This window comes from Rhinoderma darwinii, chromosome 4 (genome assembly GCF_050947455.1).
Source record: "Rhinoderma darwinii isolate aRhiDar2 chromosome 4, aRhiDar2.hap1, whole genome shotgun sequence".
In the NCBI taxonomy this organism is placed as follows: domain Eukaryota; kingdom Metazoa; phylum Chordata; class Amphibia; order Anura; family Rhinodermatidae; genus Rhinoderma; species Rhinoderma darwinii.
In genome coordinates this window covers 358836194-358849352 of record NC_134690.1, presented here as the reverse complement: position 1 = coordinate 358849352, position 13159 = coordinate 358836194, and the positions used below count along the sequence as shown (strand labels likewise).

The following is a 13159-nucleotide window of genomic DNA, read 5'->3' as shown; positions in this document are numbered from 1 at the left end:
TAAGAAATTCTGATCAAAAATGACATCTTATTGGAAAAATTGTCATTCTTTTAATTTCACAGCCCAATTCAAATACGCGCTGTGAAAAAACTACGGGGTCAAAATGGTAACAATAACCATAAATTAATTCCTTGAGGGGTGCAGTTTCCAAAATGGGGTCAGTTTTGGGGGATTCCTACTGTTTTGGCACCTCAACACCTCTCCAAACCTGGCATGCTGCCTAAAATATATTCTAATAAAAAAGAGGCACCAAAATGCACTAGGTGCTTCTTTGCTTCTGGGGCTTGTGTTTTATTCCACGAGCGCACTAGAGCCACATGTGGGACATTTCTAAAAACTGAAGAATCTGGACAATACATATTTAGTTGTGTTTCTCTGGTAAAACCTTCTTTGTTACAGAAAAAAAATAGAATAAAATTGAAATTCAGAAATAAAAACGAAATTTGCAAATTTCACCTCCACTTTGCTTTAATTCCTGTGAAATTCCTGAAGGGTTAAAAAACTTTCTAAATGCTGTTTTGAATACTTTGAGGGGTCTAGTTTTTAATATGGGGTGCTTTATGGGGGTTTCTAATACATAGGCCCATCAAAGCCACTTCAGAACTGAACAGGTACCTTAAAAAAAAGGCTTTTGAAATTTTCTTAAAAATATGAGAAATTGCTGTTTATGTTCTAAGCCTTGTAACGTCCAAGAAAAATAAAATAATGTTCAAAAAACGATGCCAATCTAAAGTAGACATATGGGAAATGTGAACTAGTAACTATTTTGGGTGGTATAACCGTCTGTTTTTCAAGCAGATGCATTTAAATTCTGAAAAATGCTATTTTTTCTAAATTTTCTCTAAATTTTGCAATTTTTCTCAAATAAAGACTGAATATATCGACCAAATTTTACCACGAACATGAAGCCCAAAGTGTCACGAGAAAACAATCTCGGAATCGCTTGCATAGGTTTAAGCATTCCGACGTTATTACCACATAAAGTGAAATATGTCAGATTTCAAAAATGGGCTCTGAGCCTTAAGGCCCAAACTAGGCTGCGTCCTTAAGGGGTTAATAAATGGAAAAAAAGACATAGAATATTAGTTGACAGTAAATTTCACCATAGCAACCAGTGTCAGGCAGCTGCTGCCAAGGCGAATAAGTTTGTGGGATTCATAAAAAGGGGCATAGATACAGATGACAAGAACCTCTTTATAAATCGCTAGTCAGACCTTACGTGGAATATTGTGTGCAGTTTTGGGCACCAATGTACAATAAAGACACAATAGATAAATGGCGGACAACCAAAGTAATAAATGATATGGGTGGACTACAGTACACAGACTATCAAAATTGGGGTTCAGTTTAGAAAAAAAGTTGGCTGAGGTGACCTAATACCTATGTTTAAAATTGTCAAAGGTCAATACAGAGCTCTCTTATGATCTATTTATTACTATGATAAAGGGGACATCCACCTAGTCTAGAGGAAAGACGGTTTCTGTGCCACAACATAGAAGAGGATTCTTTACTGTAAAAGCAGAGAGATTATGTAACTCTGCTAGAAGTTGTCATGGTCTATCTTGTATAATATTACAAGGTATGGGCACTAGATTTCTGCAGATTGGTGGTTAATCCAGGGATTTATTCTGATTGCCAGAGTTGGCGTCGGGAATGAATTTTGGCTTCTGCCTCACAGGGTTTTTTGCCTTTCTCTGAAGCAACATTGCAGGAGAATAGACAGTACTAGTAAGAACAAACAGTAAGTCCATCCAGTTCAAAGTTAAAGGGTGATGAACACCATTGTGAGTTTTATTACGGAACTCGCTGTTTGTTTCAATGAACTTTAAACTGTTCCCTATCTCCTCATTTAAAGGCAATGTGTTGCCAGAAAAACATGTTTTTTTTTAAAAAAATTAAACATGTAGTGTGTGGGTGATTAAACATTGTTCAAATTTTTTTTATTTTTTTCACTAGTCAGGAAATATTATAAATTAATTCTAATTTATAATATTACCCATTTCTGGTCACTAGATGGAGCTATTCCCAAAATTGCAGCATTGCAACATTGGGTTAAAAGCCCTCGCTCTAGTGAGCTCTCAGCATCCCCCCCTCCTTTATCCTGGCTAGTGCCGGGATAAACGAGGGGTTTGAACGGTGTAACCTCCTACACTGTGTGTCGCCATTTTTTGAGCTAACACACAGTGTAGTAGGTTTACATACAGTAGTAAACACACACAAACACGAACATACATTGGAATCTCTTACCTGCTCCTGCCGCCGCGGCTCCCTCCGGCCCGTCCGCTCCGTTTGCTGCCGCTGGTCCAAGTGCACAAATCCGGAAGCCGCGACCGGAAGTAGTAATATTACTGTCCGGCCGCGACTTCCGGTCCACAGGAAAATGGCGCCGGACGGCGCCAATTTCAAATTGGACTGTGTGGGAGCGGCGCATGCGCAGTTCCCACACAGACGCCGTACACTGAAGTCAATGGGACGGGAGCCGTTCGCAGTCCCTATGGGAGTGTTGCTGCCGTATTCCATGTCTGTATGTGTCGTTAATCGACACATACAGAAATGGAACAAAAAATGGCAGCCCCCATAGGGAAGAAAAAGTGTAAAAATAAGGAAAAGTAAAACACAAACACACAAATGAATATAAACGTTTTTAATAAAGCACTAACATCTTTAACATATAAAAAAATAATTTGTGATGACACTGTTCCTTTAAACTCTGAGTACCCTCTTGCTGCCTGGGTTTCCTCAACCACAAGGTCTAAAACCTCCTTCTCTAGATCCGTGGGATCCCCAAGTCTGCCCCCCCCCCAATCATTGTTTCCCAACCTATCCTATCAATTGGTTATAAAACATCGTTGGGATAACTATTTTAACCCTTTCTCTATCAAGGACGCATTTCATATGTCTTTTCAGGGATGCACTTAAGTAGCCAGGGATGTATCTGATACTCCCCTGCTGATAAAGGCTCTTTGATCAGGTTAGATTGCAGCTAGTGCAAGCATCTTGGCTTTAAAACAAGATTAGCCAATGTCCTAGCCTGTGCTAGGGCAGGTTAGAGTGGAAGCTGCGTATACTTGCATCTCTGATTTCAGCCCCTGCTACTAAAGGGTCTAGCTTAGACTAGATGGTGGTTAGAGATGCGATCTAGCCCAAAACCTGAGCTGGAGCAAGTTGAACTGGGAGCTGCATATCTCTCACTTCAGCCCATGTTGAGGAGAACAGGGGTGACATGATGGCAGCGTGCGGGGAGAGGAGGAGTAGCTGTAATCCTCCTCCTCCTGTCCTTGTATAGCCGTAGAGGACTCCAGGTGGGAGTGGTAAGGGATACCTTCTTTCTGTTTCTCACATTGTGGGATTTTTATTTAATTATTTTGCTTCAGAACAGGAGTTAGAAGATGAGCAGTAGCTCATTTAAGCCCTCCTTATTGCCATTTATTCACTTCATGACCCGGACATTTACCGGCGTTTCAATCGTAGCGTCAAATAAGTGGCACCGTAGCACCTGCACCACACACCATAACAGTATAGTTTATACATTTTACACTGTCCCTATCCTGTTCGTATTAGGTCTTTAGCATAGAATAAGCTGACTGCTTCTCTAGCGATACCGGTTACAGTCATAGTGACAGCAATTTTCACTAGAGTAGAATGTCTAATATATTTCTGATGGATGGAAAAGATTTCTGTCAGCCAGAAAATAAGTTTTCACCCACTGACTGTTGCCATTAAGGATAGTTTCCAGATGGTTCCACAAAAAAAATATCAATATTAGTTTGCATTAGGTCTAGGGATCTACGATTATTGATGAGGATTCTGTGGGGCTGGGCGATTATGACCTAAATCAAAATCCCGATTAATTGAACATGTAACCTCGATTACGATTAAACCATCTTTAGTCAACACCATTTTTGCATGCCAAGCTCCCTATTTGCATGCCACTCTATTTAATATAGATCCCCCAAGCCTGCTGTATACTACTGTATATAATATACCCCCTGACACTGCCCCCCACACAGTATAATGTCCCTATTGCTGACCCCAAGCAGTATATTTCCCCCATACAGCCTTGATAGTTCCTAACAAAAATAGATACTCGCCTAACCCCGTTTCAGCGACAAATGTAGGAGATACCTCTGATCCTTCCGTTCTTTGTGCCTCGGCGCATATTTTCAGGTTCCGCTGCACTTCTGGGATATAGCGGTTTTTCAGGCATCCTATTGGTCCACTGGGTCCTTAATGCCAAATTACTTCTTGTTTAGTCTCAATGCTAACGCACCATGGCGAGCAGATAGTGCCTGCTCAAATGGTATATACACGGATGATGGTGGTTATATACAAGGATAATGGGGGTTATATGCAGGGAGGATGGCGGGCTGGTATATACAGGGATGATAGGGGTCCCTGCGTATGGCCCGCTGTCATCCCTGCGTATGGTCCCCTTTCCTTCCTGCGTACAGGGTTTATGGGGTAATATAAAGGGACCCCCATCATCCCTGTATATAAGCCCCATCATCCGGGTATACACCATTGGGACAGTAATTGAGGCTAAACAAGAAATAAATGGGATGGGTATTTAGGACTCCATGGACCAATAAGTTGCCTGAAAGACCAGTATAGGCAGAAGTGCAACAGACTCTAAATACATGCGTGCTGAGCCGCTCACAGCTCAGCAGACAGGCGGGAGGGCAGTGACATCATTGCGTCTGTCTGTGCTGAGCTGTGAGCGGCCAGCGTTATAAAGTGAATAGTAGAACAGCGAGCTGACGAAACACGGGAAAATAAAACCTGACAAACTGGAAAAAAACGAAATGCGCAAGATGGCCTCGGTTATCTGCGCTGAATTTCCATATCGTTTTTTTTCTGACTAGTTGCCCAGCCCTAGGATTAGGCAGGGTTCACAATTTGCAATCCATCTATGTTTCTTGATGCTATTTTCGCTAAATCGCAACAGAAAGGCATGGTTTTGCCATGATTTTTTGAAAATTGCACGTGAACATAGACATGTGGTATGTATGACCTCCTCACATTTTATAGTTTTTTTGTAGAGTACATTTTGTTTGCATAAGGGGTTTGCTTGAGTAAGCATTTGAGTCACAAAATTTAATTTTTATGCTTCTCGCTATTTGATGAAAAGTTGCGTAAAGGCGGTTGTGTGTATAAATGAAGTTACATTTTTATACACTGTATTCTGTACGCTATCAAATAATTGCAATTTTAGTAGCATAGTAGCTGTTTGCCGTGTGCAGTACTTCTTTTTAAAACATTAGTGGATGATGGCCAAATATTGCATGGCCTCTGTTTCAGCATTTTTGGTGATGCTTGTGGTGTAGTTGAACTTTGCACACGCTGATTTATTTATCAATTTTTATAATTTTTTAAATCGACCTCTGTCTGTGAGTTTAAGGCACAAATGTATGTTTTAGGGCTATATTCACACCTACGTCGGGTCTTTCCGTTCTGCACCATCGCAGACGGCTCCGTTGCACCACGGGCACTACCGTCCGCCAATGGAACCAATTGCTCTATTGTTTCTGTTAATCTCTTCCGGATCTGCGACAGAGGCCTCTAATGGAGCCTCCAATGCAGATGTGAACAAGTCCTAATGCTTTATGAAAAAAATAATAATTCTTGTTTGTCACAATATTACCTGAAGGTGGACGTGGCTGCCAAGAACACGGCAATTGTCAGGCTGTCTGCTTTCTGGAAATATATAGGGGTTGGGGGTACGCATTTTTTCAAGGTGTGGATGTAATCCCTGTATTTTTTAGCTTAAAGAGGTTGTCTCATGGCAGACACTAATGGCATATCCACATAGGGTATGCCATAAATAACTGATAAAATGGGGACTCACACTTATCTCCTGAAAGGGGTCCTCCGATCTGCGGAGAATCATTGCAAAGCAGGACAGGCTTCCAGAAACAGCCGAGTTCTCGGAGCTACGCTGTTTCAATTACTTTGGACTTATGGAAATAGCACGGCTGTGCTACGCTTTTTCCAGTAACTTCCATTTACTCTGCTGTTTAGGGATTGGCGCTCTGCACTGATTCTCGGTCATGAGACAACCCCTTTAAAATCTGATTTTTGTGTTCTTTCCAATGCTGTTAATTTTATGAAGATGTGCGCAGGTAGACATAGTAGTGTGTATGAACTCTACACATCTTGAGCGTTTATTTTTAGGATGTGGGGTGCATCCAATTTCCTGCTTGGGGCACACCTTTAGCCACAAAATGAAAATAGTGAGTTGCATTTTTACAATCTGCCAGGTGTCTTTCAGAAGCTATATGGCTAGGGGTGTTTTTTTTAATTTTTTTTAAAGTTCCCAAGTTCTATAGTGTTTTTCTTTTTGTGAAATCTGGGTGACAATACCTACTTGTTTATGCCCCTGAACTGTAAGTCCTTCTGTTTCTGGACTGCATCGCTGCAGAAAAGCTGGGTGGTTACCCCTATTAAGCTTTAATGGCAGCCATAGGGTTGGTTACCTAGTTTTTCTACAAGGAGAGATGGCTAAGAAACTGCTGAATATCATTTTTTTTTTTTTATCAACCTGAGAATGTCTCACCGTGGCAGAGATTGGGAAACTGCTGCTTCTTCTGGCAGTGTTATTTATCATGGTTCTCTAGTATTGCTCGGGGCTCATTTTTAAACCTGTGTGTAGTAGGAGGTATTGCCATCTGAATAACACGTGTGCTAAGGAGTGAGTAATGGATTACATAAGTTGGCTTTAAATCTGCGCACAGGGGAAATGTCTCTATTAATTATCACAATTTAAGTGTCACGTGGATTTCAGATTTTGAGGATCTCACAAGTTCGTTTTTTATTTTTGGAATACAAACCTTCTATTGACGGAAAGTCCTTTGAAAGCCTCTTCTGCTGTCACAATTAGGGTGGGTTCAGGCTTGAGAGTTTTACCAGTACGGATCTCACACATTGCATTGCGGAGTGAAAATCTGCAACATGATGAATGCACCTAAAGATCTGCAGCATGCTCGGCATTCCGCGCTGTTTTTATCGGCTTTGACGCTCCGGTATTCAGTACTGGAAATGCTGGTACAAGTTTCTTATAAATTATTATAGGAGCCGCAGAGCCAAAGCTCCTGTTACCATAGACTCCCATAAAATTGCCTGTTTCTGCTAAATATGATTACAGTCAAATCGGCTCGTTGTAACTTCTAAATATTTCTGTTTGATTCTGATGTTTTTTTTTTTTTTCCCAGGATATCTCTGCACAAGAAAGCAATCTCTTAGGGGCCTTCTGTGACATGAATGTAAGTGTAAATGGTTGTACTTTTACTAAGCCTATTCCATAGTATTATAGACATGTCACGGAGTGTGTGTCCGTTGCATGAATCTCACTGCACGTCCTATTCTGATTCGTTTATGCGGGTTAGACTCGCCCATTTAAAGAGGCTCTGTCACCAGATTTTGCAAGCCCTATCTGCTATTGCAGCAGATAGGCGCTGCAATGTAGATTACAGTAACGTTTTTATTTTTAGAAAACGAGCATTTTTGGCCAAGTTATGACCATTTTCGTATTTATGCAAATGAGGCTTGCAAAAGTACAACTGGGCGTGTTGAAAAGTAAAAGTACAACTGGGCGTGAATTATGTGCGTACATCGGGGCGTGTTTACTACTTTTACTAGCTGGGCGTTGTGTATAGAAGTGTCATCCACTTCTCTTCACAACGCCCAGCTTCTGGCAGTGCAGCACTGTGACGTCACTCACAGGTCCTGCATCGTGTCGGCACCAGAGGCTACACTTGATTCTGCATCAGCATTTGCAGGTAAGTCGATGTAGCTACTTACCTGCAAATGCTGATGCTGCTGCAGAATCAACTGTAGCCTCTGGTGCCGACACGATGCAGGACCTGTGAGTGACGTCACAGATCTGCACTGCCAGAAGCTGGGCGTTGTGAAGAGAAGTGGATGACACTTCTATACACAACGCCCAGCTAGTAAAAGTAGTAAACACGCCCCGATGTACGCACATAATACACGCCCAGTTGTACTTTTACTTTTCAACACGCCCAGTTGTACTTTTGCAAGCCTCATTTGCATAAATACGAAAATGGTCATAACTTGGCCAAAAATGCTCGTTTTTTAAAAATAAAAAAGTTACTGTAATCTACATTGCAGCGCCTATCTGCTGCAATAGCAGATAGGGGTTGCAAAATCTGGTGACAGAGCCTCTTTAAGTTTTTGGGTGGGGAGAAAAAACGGACAGCTCACGGCCCACATCCATGTGCGGTCTGTCTCTCATTTGTCAGTTGCTAAAGAAATTCAGAGGAGAAAAGAAAAAAGTAAAACCAGAAGTGCTTGCAGAGGAGAAACACAGATGAGAAAAGCGGATGGCTCATGGCAACCGCACTGACGCAACACGGACAGTCAAAGGCATGAAAAACGACTCATTTTTTTCAAATGCTCATGTGAATAAGGTCTTAAAGTGTAGCTAAACGTTTGACAAACTTCTGACATGTCATAGAGACATGTCAGAAGTTTGGATTAGTGGGGGTCCGAGCACGGAGACCCCCACCGATCACTAGAACGAAGCACTCGTGTGAGCGCTCACCCGCTTTGTGTCTGGCTTTTTCCGTAAAGCCGATGTATCGGAGTACGGGCTCATAGACTTTCTATTGAGTCCGTACACAGATACATTTATTTCTGGAAATAGCCGAACAGACATGAAGCAGCTAAGCGCTCACACGAGCACTTCAGCTGACTCGTTCTAGCGATTGGTGGGGTCAACCTATGTCCATTTTCCCTACTAGGCTGTTAGACTGTTACAGAGGAGTTCACGCCCTCGACCCCGCCCCCCCCCCCTTTATAATAGCGTAGAGCATTGCTGGTAACCCAGTCCATGTTGATTGCCTGGTTGGCTTCGTTTTAGTGGGTCGTTGTGCATTACAGCCCCATTCAAAAATGGGAGTTTTATACAAATAATTGGTGGTACGTTTTTAAGGGGTTGTCCCAGAATCAACAATTATCACCTATTCACAGAATTACTGATCGCGAGAACAGGGGTCCCAAATCACCAGATCCTCCTCTCTGCACCCCTGCAGTGAGAATGAGCTTAAATAGAGCAGCGATCGAGCATGTGCCCCCCCCACTCTATTCAATGCCTATAAGACTGATAGAAACACCTAAACGTTGTATTCTGCAGTTTCTGTCATTTGGCTACATTGTTGAAAAAAATAAGAAAAGTTGCCCAATTGAATGCAGAGGTTTTTGTTTTTTTTTGTTTTTTTTTTGTTTTTTTTTTACTAGTCTTTATGATCAGAATGGGCTGCAACATTAAAGAAACACTGCCAGCTAAAATATTTTGTACCCCTGGTTTGTAATTGAGGCGGTATAAATGCTACTGTGGTTAGAAATCTCACCTATGGCTTTATCTTGTAGTTTCAGCCTCCGTTCCGTCACATGACCTCTGCTCTGACTAACTGAATCTTACATAGTCTGCTGTGTGGATAGAAAGTCCGTCTCCTTATTCCTTCCTACGAGACCTACATTGAGGCACGAGACTGACTTCCTGTCCATGCTGGGAGACTCGGTTAGTCGGAGCAGAGGCTGGATAATATAATTGCTGTTTATCTCTTCCAGCAATCTGCTGGCGCTTGTAGTCCTCGCAGTGCTGTGCGGGCGCTCTGTAGTTCTAGTTTTTCATGAGCTGCGGCTCCCGCCGCCCACCTACTGCTGATTGGCTGCCCTATGCACCGTATGGTGAGAAAGCTGTCAGTCAGCGGCGGGAAGCTGCAGCTCATAAATAAATGTCACTTCGGCTAGCGCTGCAGGAGATTTGTGAAAACTGCTGGCCGCATAAACCTGGTGACAGATTTCCATTACGTTGTTGTGAAATAGTGTGATACAAAATATGTGCACGGTACTTTAGCAGTCATGGGACACAATTTAAGGATTTAATTGTGCAAGAAGATATAGGAGTGTCCAGTTTCCTTTAGCTAAAATAAGTTCATACTATGATGTTTTCTTCTGTTCCACCTACATTGCGTTCACCGGTGTGTGAAGTTTGTTATTGTCTAATACATTGTTTGCTGCTTTGTTTTCAGGATGTAGAAGTCCCGCTGCACCTTCTCCGTTATGTTTGTCTGTTTTGTGGGAAGAATGGGCTTTCTCTTATGAAGGACTGCTTTGAATATGGATCTCCAGAAACTCTTCCCTTTTTAATTGCTCATGCATTCATCACGGTTGTGTCCAATGTAAGTGAACGGTCTTCTTAGGATTTTATCCCGAATTGCAGGATGTCTGTTTGTTTTCAAGGTAGAAACGTGGCTGTAAAGGGGTTCAAATGCTGGAATAGGATTTTAAAAGAAGTACTAACTTGAGATGCATTAGATCAGACATGCCCCAGAATGTTAAATGATTATTAGGGCATATAGACTTCTTAGAGGGGGTTTTTGCTCAGAGCCCCCTCTATTAGCCAGATCGGAGAGACGCTGTATAAAGTTGCTTCCACTCTAGTGGACTAGACGTGACCATGTGTTATTACATAGGATTAAATGGGTGCTGTGTAATGTTAAATGTTTACTGTCTCGGCTGTATTCAGCTTCCACTGGTTTAACCCCTTAGTGACCAGCCCATTTTAGGCCCTAATGACCAAGCTATTTTATTCGTTTTTCTATAGTCGCATTCAAAGAGCTATAACGTTTTTATTTTTTCGTCTACATAGCTGTATGAGGACTTGTTTTTTGCGGGATTAGTTGTGCTTTTTAATGGCACCATTTTTGGGTACATATAATTTTTATATTAACTTTTATTAACCTTTTTGGGGGGGATTATTAAAAAAAAACCTGAAATTTCGCCATTGTTATATGCGTTTTTAAATTGACGCCGTTCACTATGCGACGTAAATAACATGTTACCTTTATTCTATGGGTCGGTACGATTACGGCGATACCACATATGTAGAGTTTTTTTTATGTTTTACGACTTTTGCACAATAAAAACACTTTTGAACTAAAATTATTTGTTTTTGCATCGTCGCTTTCCAAGAGCCGTAATTTTTTCATTTTTCCATCAATGTGGTGATTTTTTTGGGCTTGTTTTCTGCGGGACAAGACATAGTTTTGAATGGTACTGTTTTGGGGTGCATGGGACTTATTGATTCATTTTTATTATGACTATTTTGCGGGGCAATGGAAAAAAATTGCAATTTCGCCATGTTTTTTTGCGTTTTTTTTTTACGGTGTTCACTTTGCGGTTTAAATTACATATTAACTTTATTAATGGAGTCATTACGGTCGCGGCGATACCACATATGTGTACTTTTTTTTTTTTTTACACTTTTACTAAATAAAACCACTTTTTATGGAAAAAAATGGTTTTATTTATTTTTTTACTGTACTTTTTATTAATAATCTTTATTTCACTTTGATGACTGATTTTATTAGTCCCACTAGGGGACTTTACTGTGCGATATTCCGATCGCTGCTATAATGCTCTGTTATACTTCGTATACCAGAGCATTATTGCCTGTCAGTGTAAATCTGACAGGCAATCTGTTAGGACGTGCCTCCGGCGCGTCCTAACAGGCATATGTCCAGGGCAGACCTGGGGGCTTTTATCAAGCCCCCGGCTGCCATGACACCCCATCGGAGACCCGCAATTTCATTCGCGGGCCGCCGATGGGTGACAGAGGGAGCGCACTCCCTCTGTAAACAAAGTTAAATGCCGCGGTTGCTATTGACGGCGGCATTTAACGGGTTAAACGGCCGCGATCGAAGTAAACTTCGATCGCGGGCGTTGGAGCAGGAGCTCAGCTGTCATCAGACAGCAGAGCCCCGGCTCCTGCCTGCACGGGAGACCCGTGCAGGACTTAGACTAGGCTGACGTGAAAAGGCGTCAGCCTAGCCTAAAGCCCATTAGTGACCGACGTAAAAAGGCGTATTAGTGGTCACTAAGGGGTTAATGATTTGCAGTTTACTTTGCAGTTGGGACAACCCCTTGTATATAGAGTGATTATCAATAATCCAAACAGTAACCCTGATCATCATTACATCACAGTAAATCAATATTTTGTAACTGATGAAAAAACTGTCCTACTCGAAACTTTGTTACATTTCCAGTTTATATGTACAAGTTACAAGTTAGAAGTGCAGCACTGGCACTCAGCGCTACGCACAGCTGGATGATCCCTCAGGAAAGCTGCTATGGCGGTGGTAGGATGTGGTCATGCTGAACTTCAAGGATAAGCTGAGAGGCGCACAGCGGGAGACCTGAAGGAAGGACATTGGCAGGGCGGGGCCTCCGCCTCCTAGCGGCTCTAATGCCCAGGCATTGCCAGATTGAAACTACTACTGTGGGCGCTGTCTGTAATACATAGCTAAACTATCACTCCTGTTAGAATTATCCCGGAACAGTCGTAAGCAGTTATATTATACAGAGGAACTGCCCAACATCAATTTCCTAATATAATATCTTTACAAGCAGTTACAGAGCTGCAGGTATTCAGGCGTGTCATTTTCACCTGTTGGCGGAGGGTGTAATCACGAATCCTGGAGTTACTAAATGAAGGAGAAGGGGGGTGCCTGCCAGCACTGTAAACTTTAAGGTCAAGTGCGGGACCAGGACAGCAGCACAGCCCTTAAAAGAAATCAGCAGGCATGCAAATAGAGCCTGCTCTTCATCTATCGATGCTGTCCTGTGGGAGAAGTTAATGTATGAAGTTTAAAGTGCTGCCCATTATGTTTGTATTGTGCATACAGTATATGGCGGAATTCTTTATGTATACCGTGGCATTAATTGTGTATACAGTATTAGGCCGGTTTCACATGGGTGTGTTCGGTCCGTGATATACGAACCGTATGTCGGCAGTGTTTCCCGGACCGAACACCGTTCAGGGAGGCGGGCTCCTTGCATCAGAGTTATGTATGACGCTAGGAGTCCCCTCCTCCCTGCGGGAAAACTGTCCCGTACTGAAAACATGATTACAGTACGGGACAGTATTTATTTTCTTAGGCTGGATTCCTCCTTTTTATTATTATATTTTTATTTATACATTGAGCGCTTATTCTAATTTTTATCAATATTTTTTGTATGTTTTTCTTACAGATAAGAATATGGCTTCACATCCCAGCTGTTATGCAGCATATTATACCGTTCAGGTCTTATGTTATAAGGTACGTGCGTGCACATTGATTTTAAATAGTTGGTTTAA

The 13159-nt window shown here is 42.0% G+C and overlaps 1 protein-coding gene across 2 annotated transcripts in view; it reads left to right on the top strand.

Annotated features, from left to right (window-relative positions):
- USP34 (ubiquitin specific peptidase 34) overlaps positions 1–13159 on the top strand; it is a 133917-nt gene that overhangs the window by 22875 nt on the left and 97883 nt on the right. For both annotated transcript variants that reach the window (XM_075863007.1, XM_075863006.1), the window contains exons 4-6: positions 7209–7259; positions 10053–10202; positions 13054–13121. In XM_075863007.1, coding sequence (XP_075719122.1) covers positions 7209–7259; positions 10053–10202; positions 13054–13121 — 269 coding nt within the window. The remainder of the gene's footprint in view (positions 1–7208; positions 7260–10052; positions 10203–13053; positions 13122–13159) is intronic.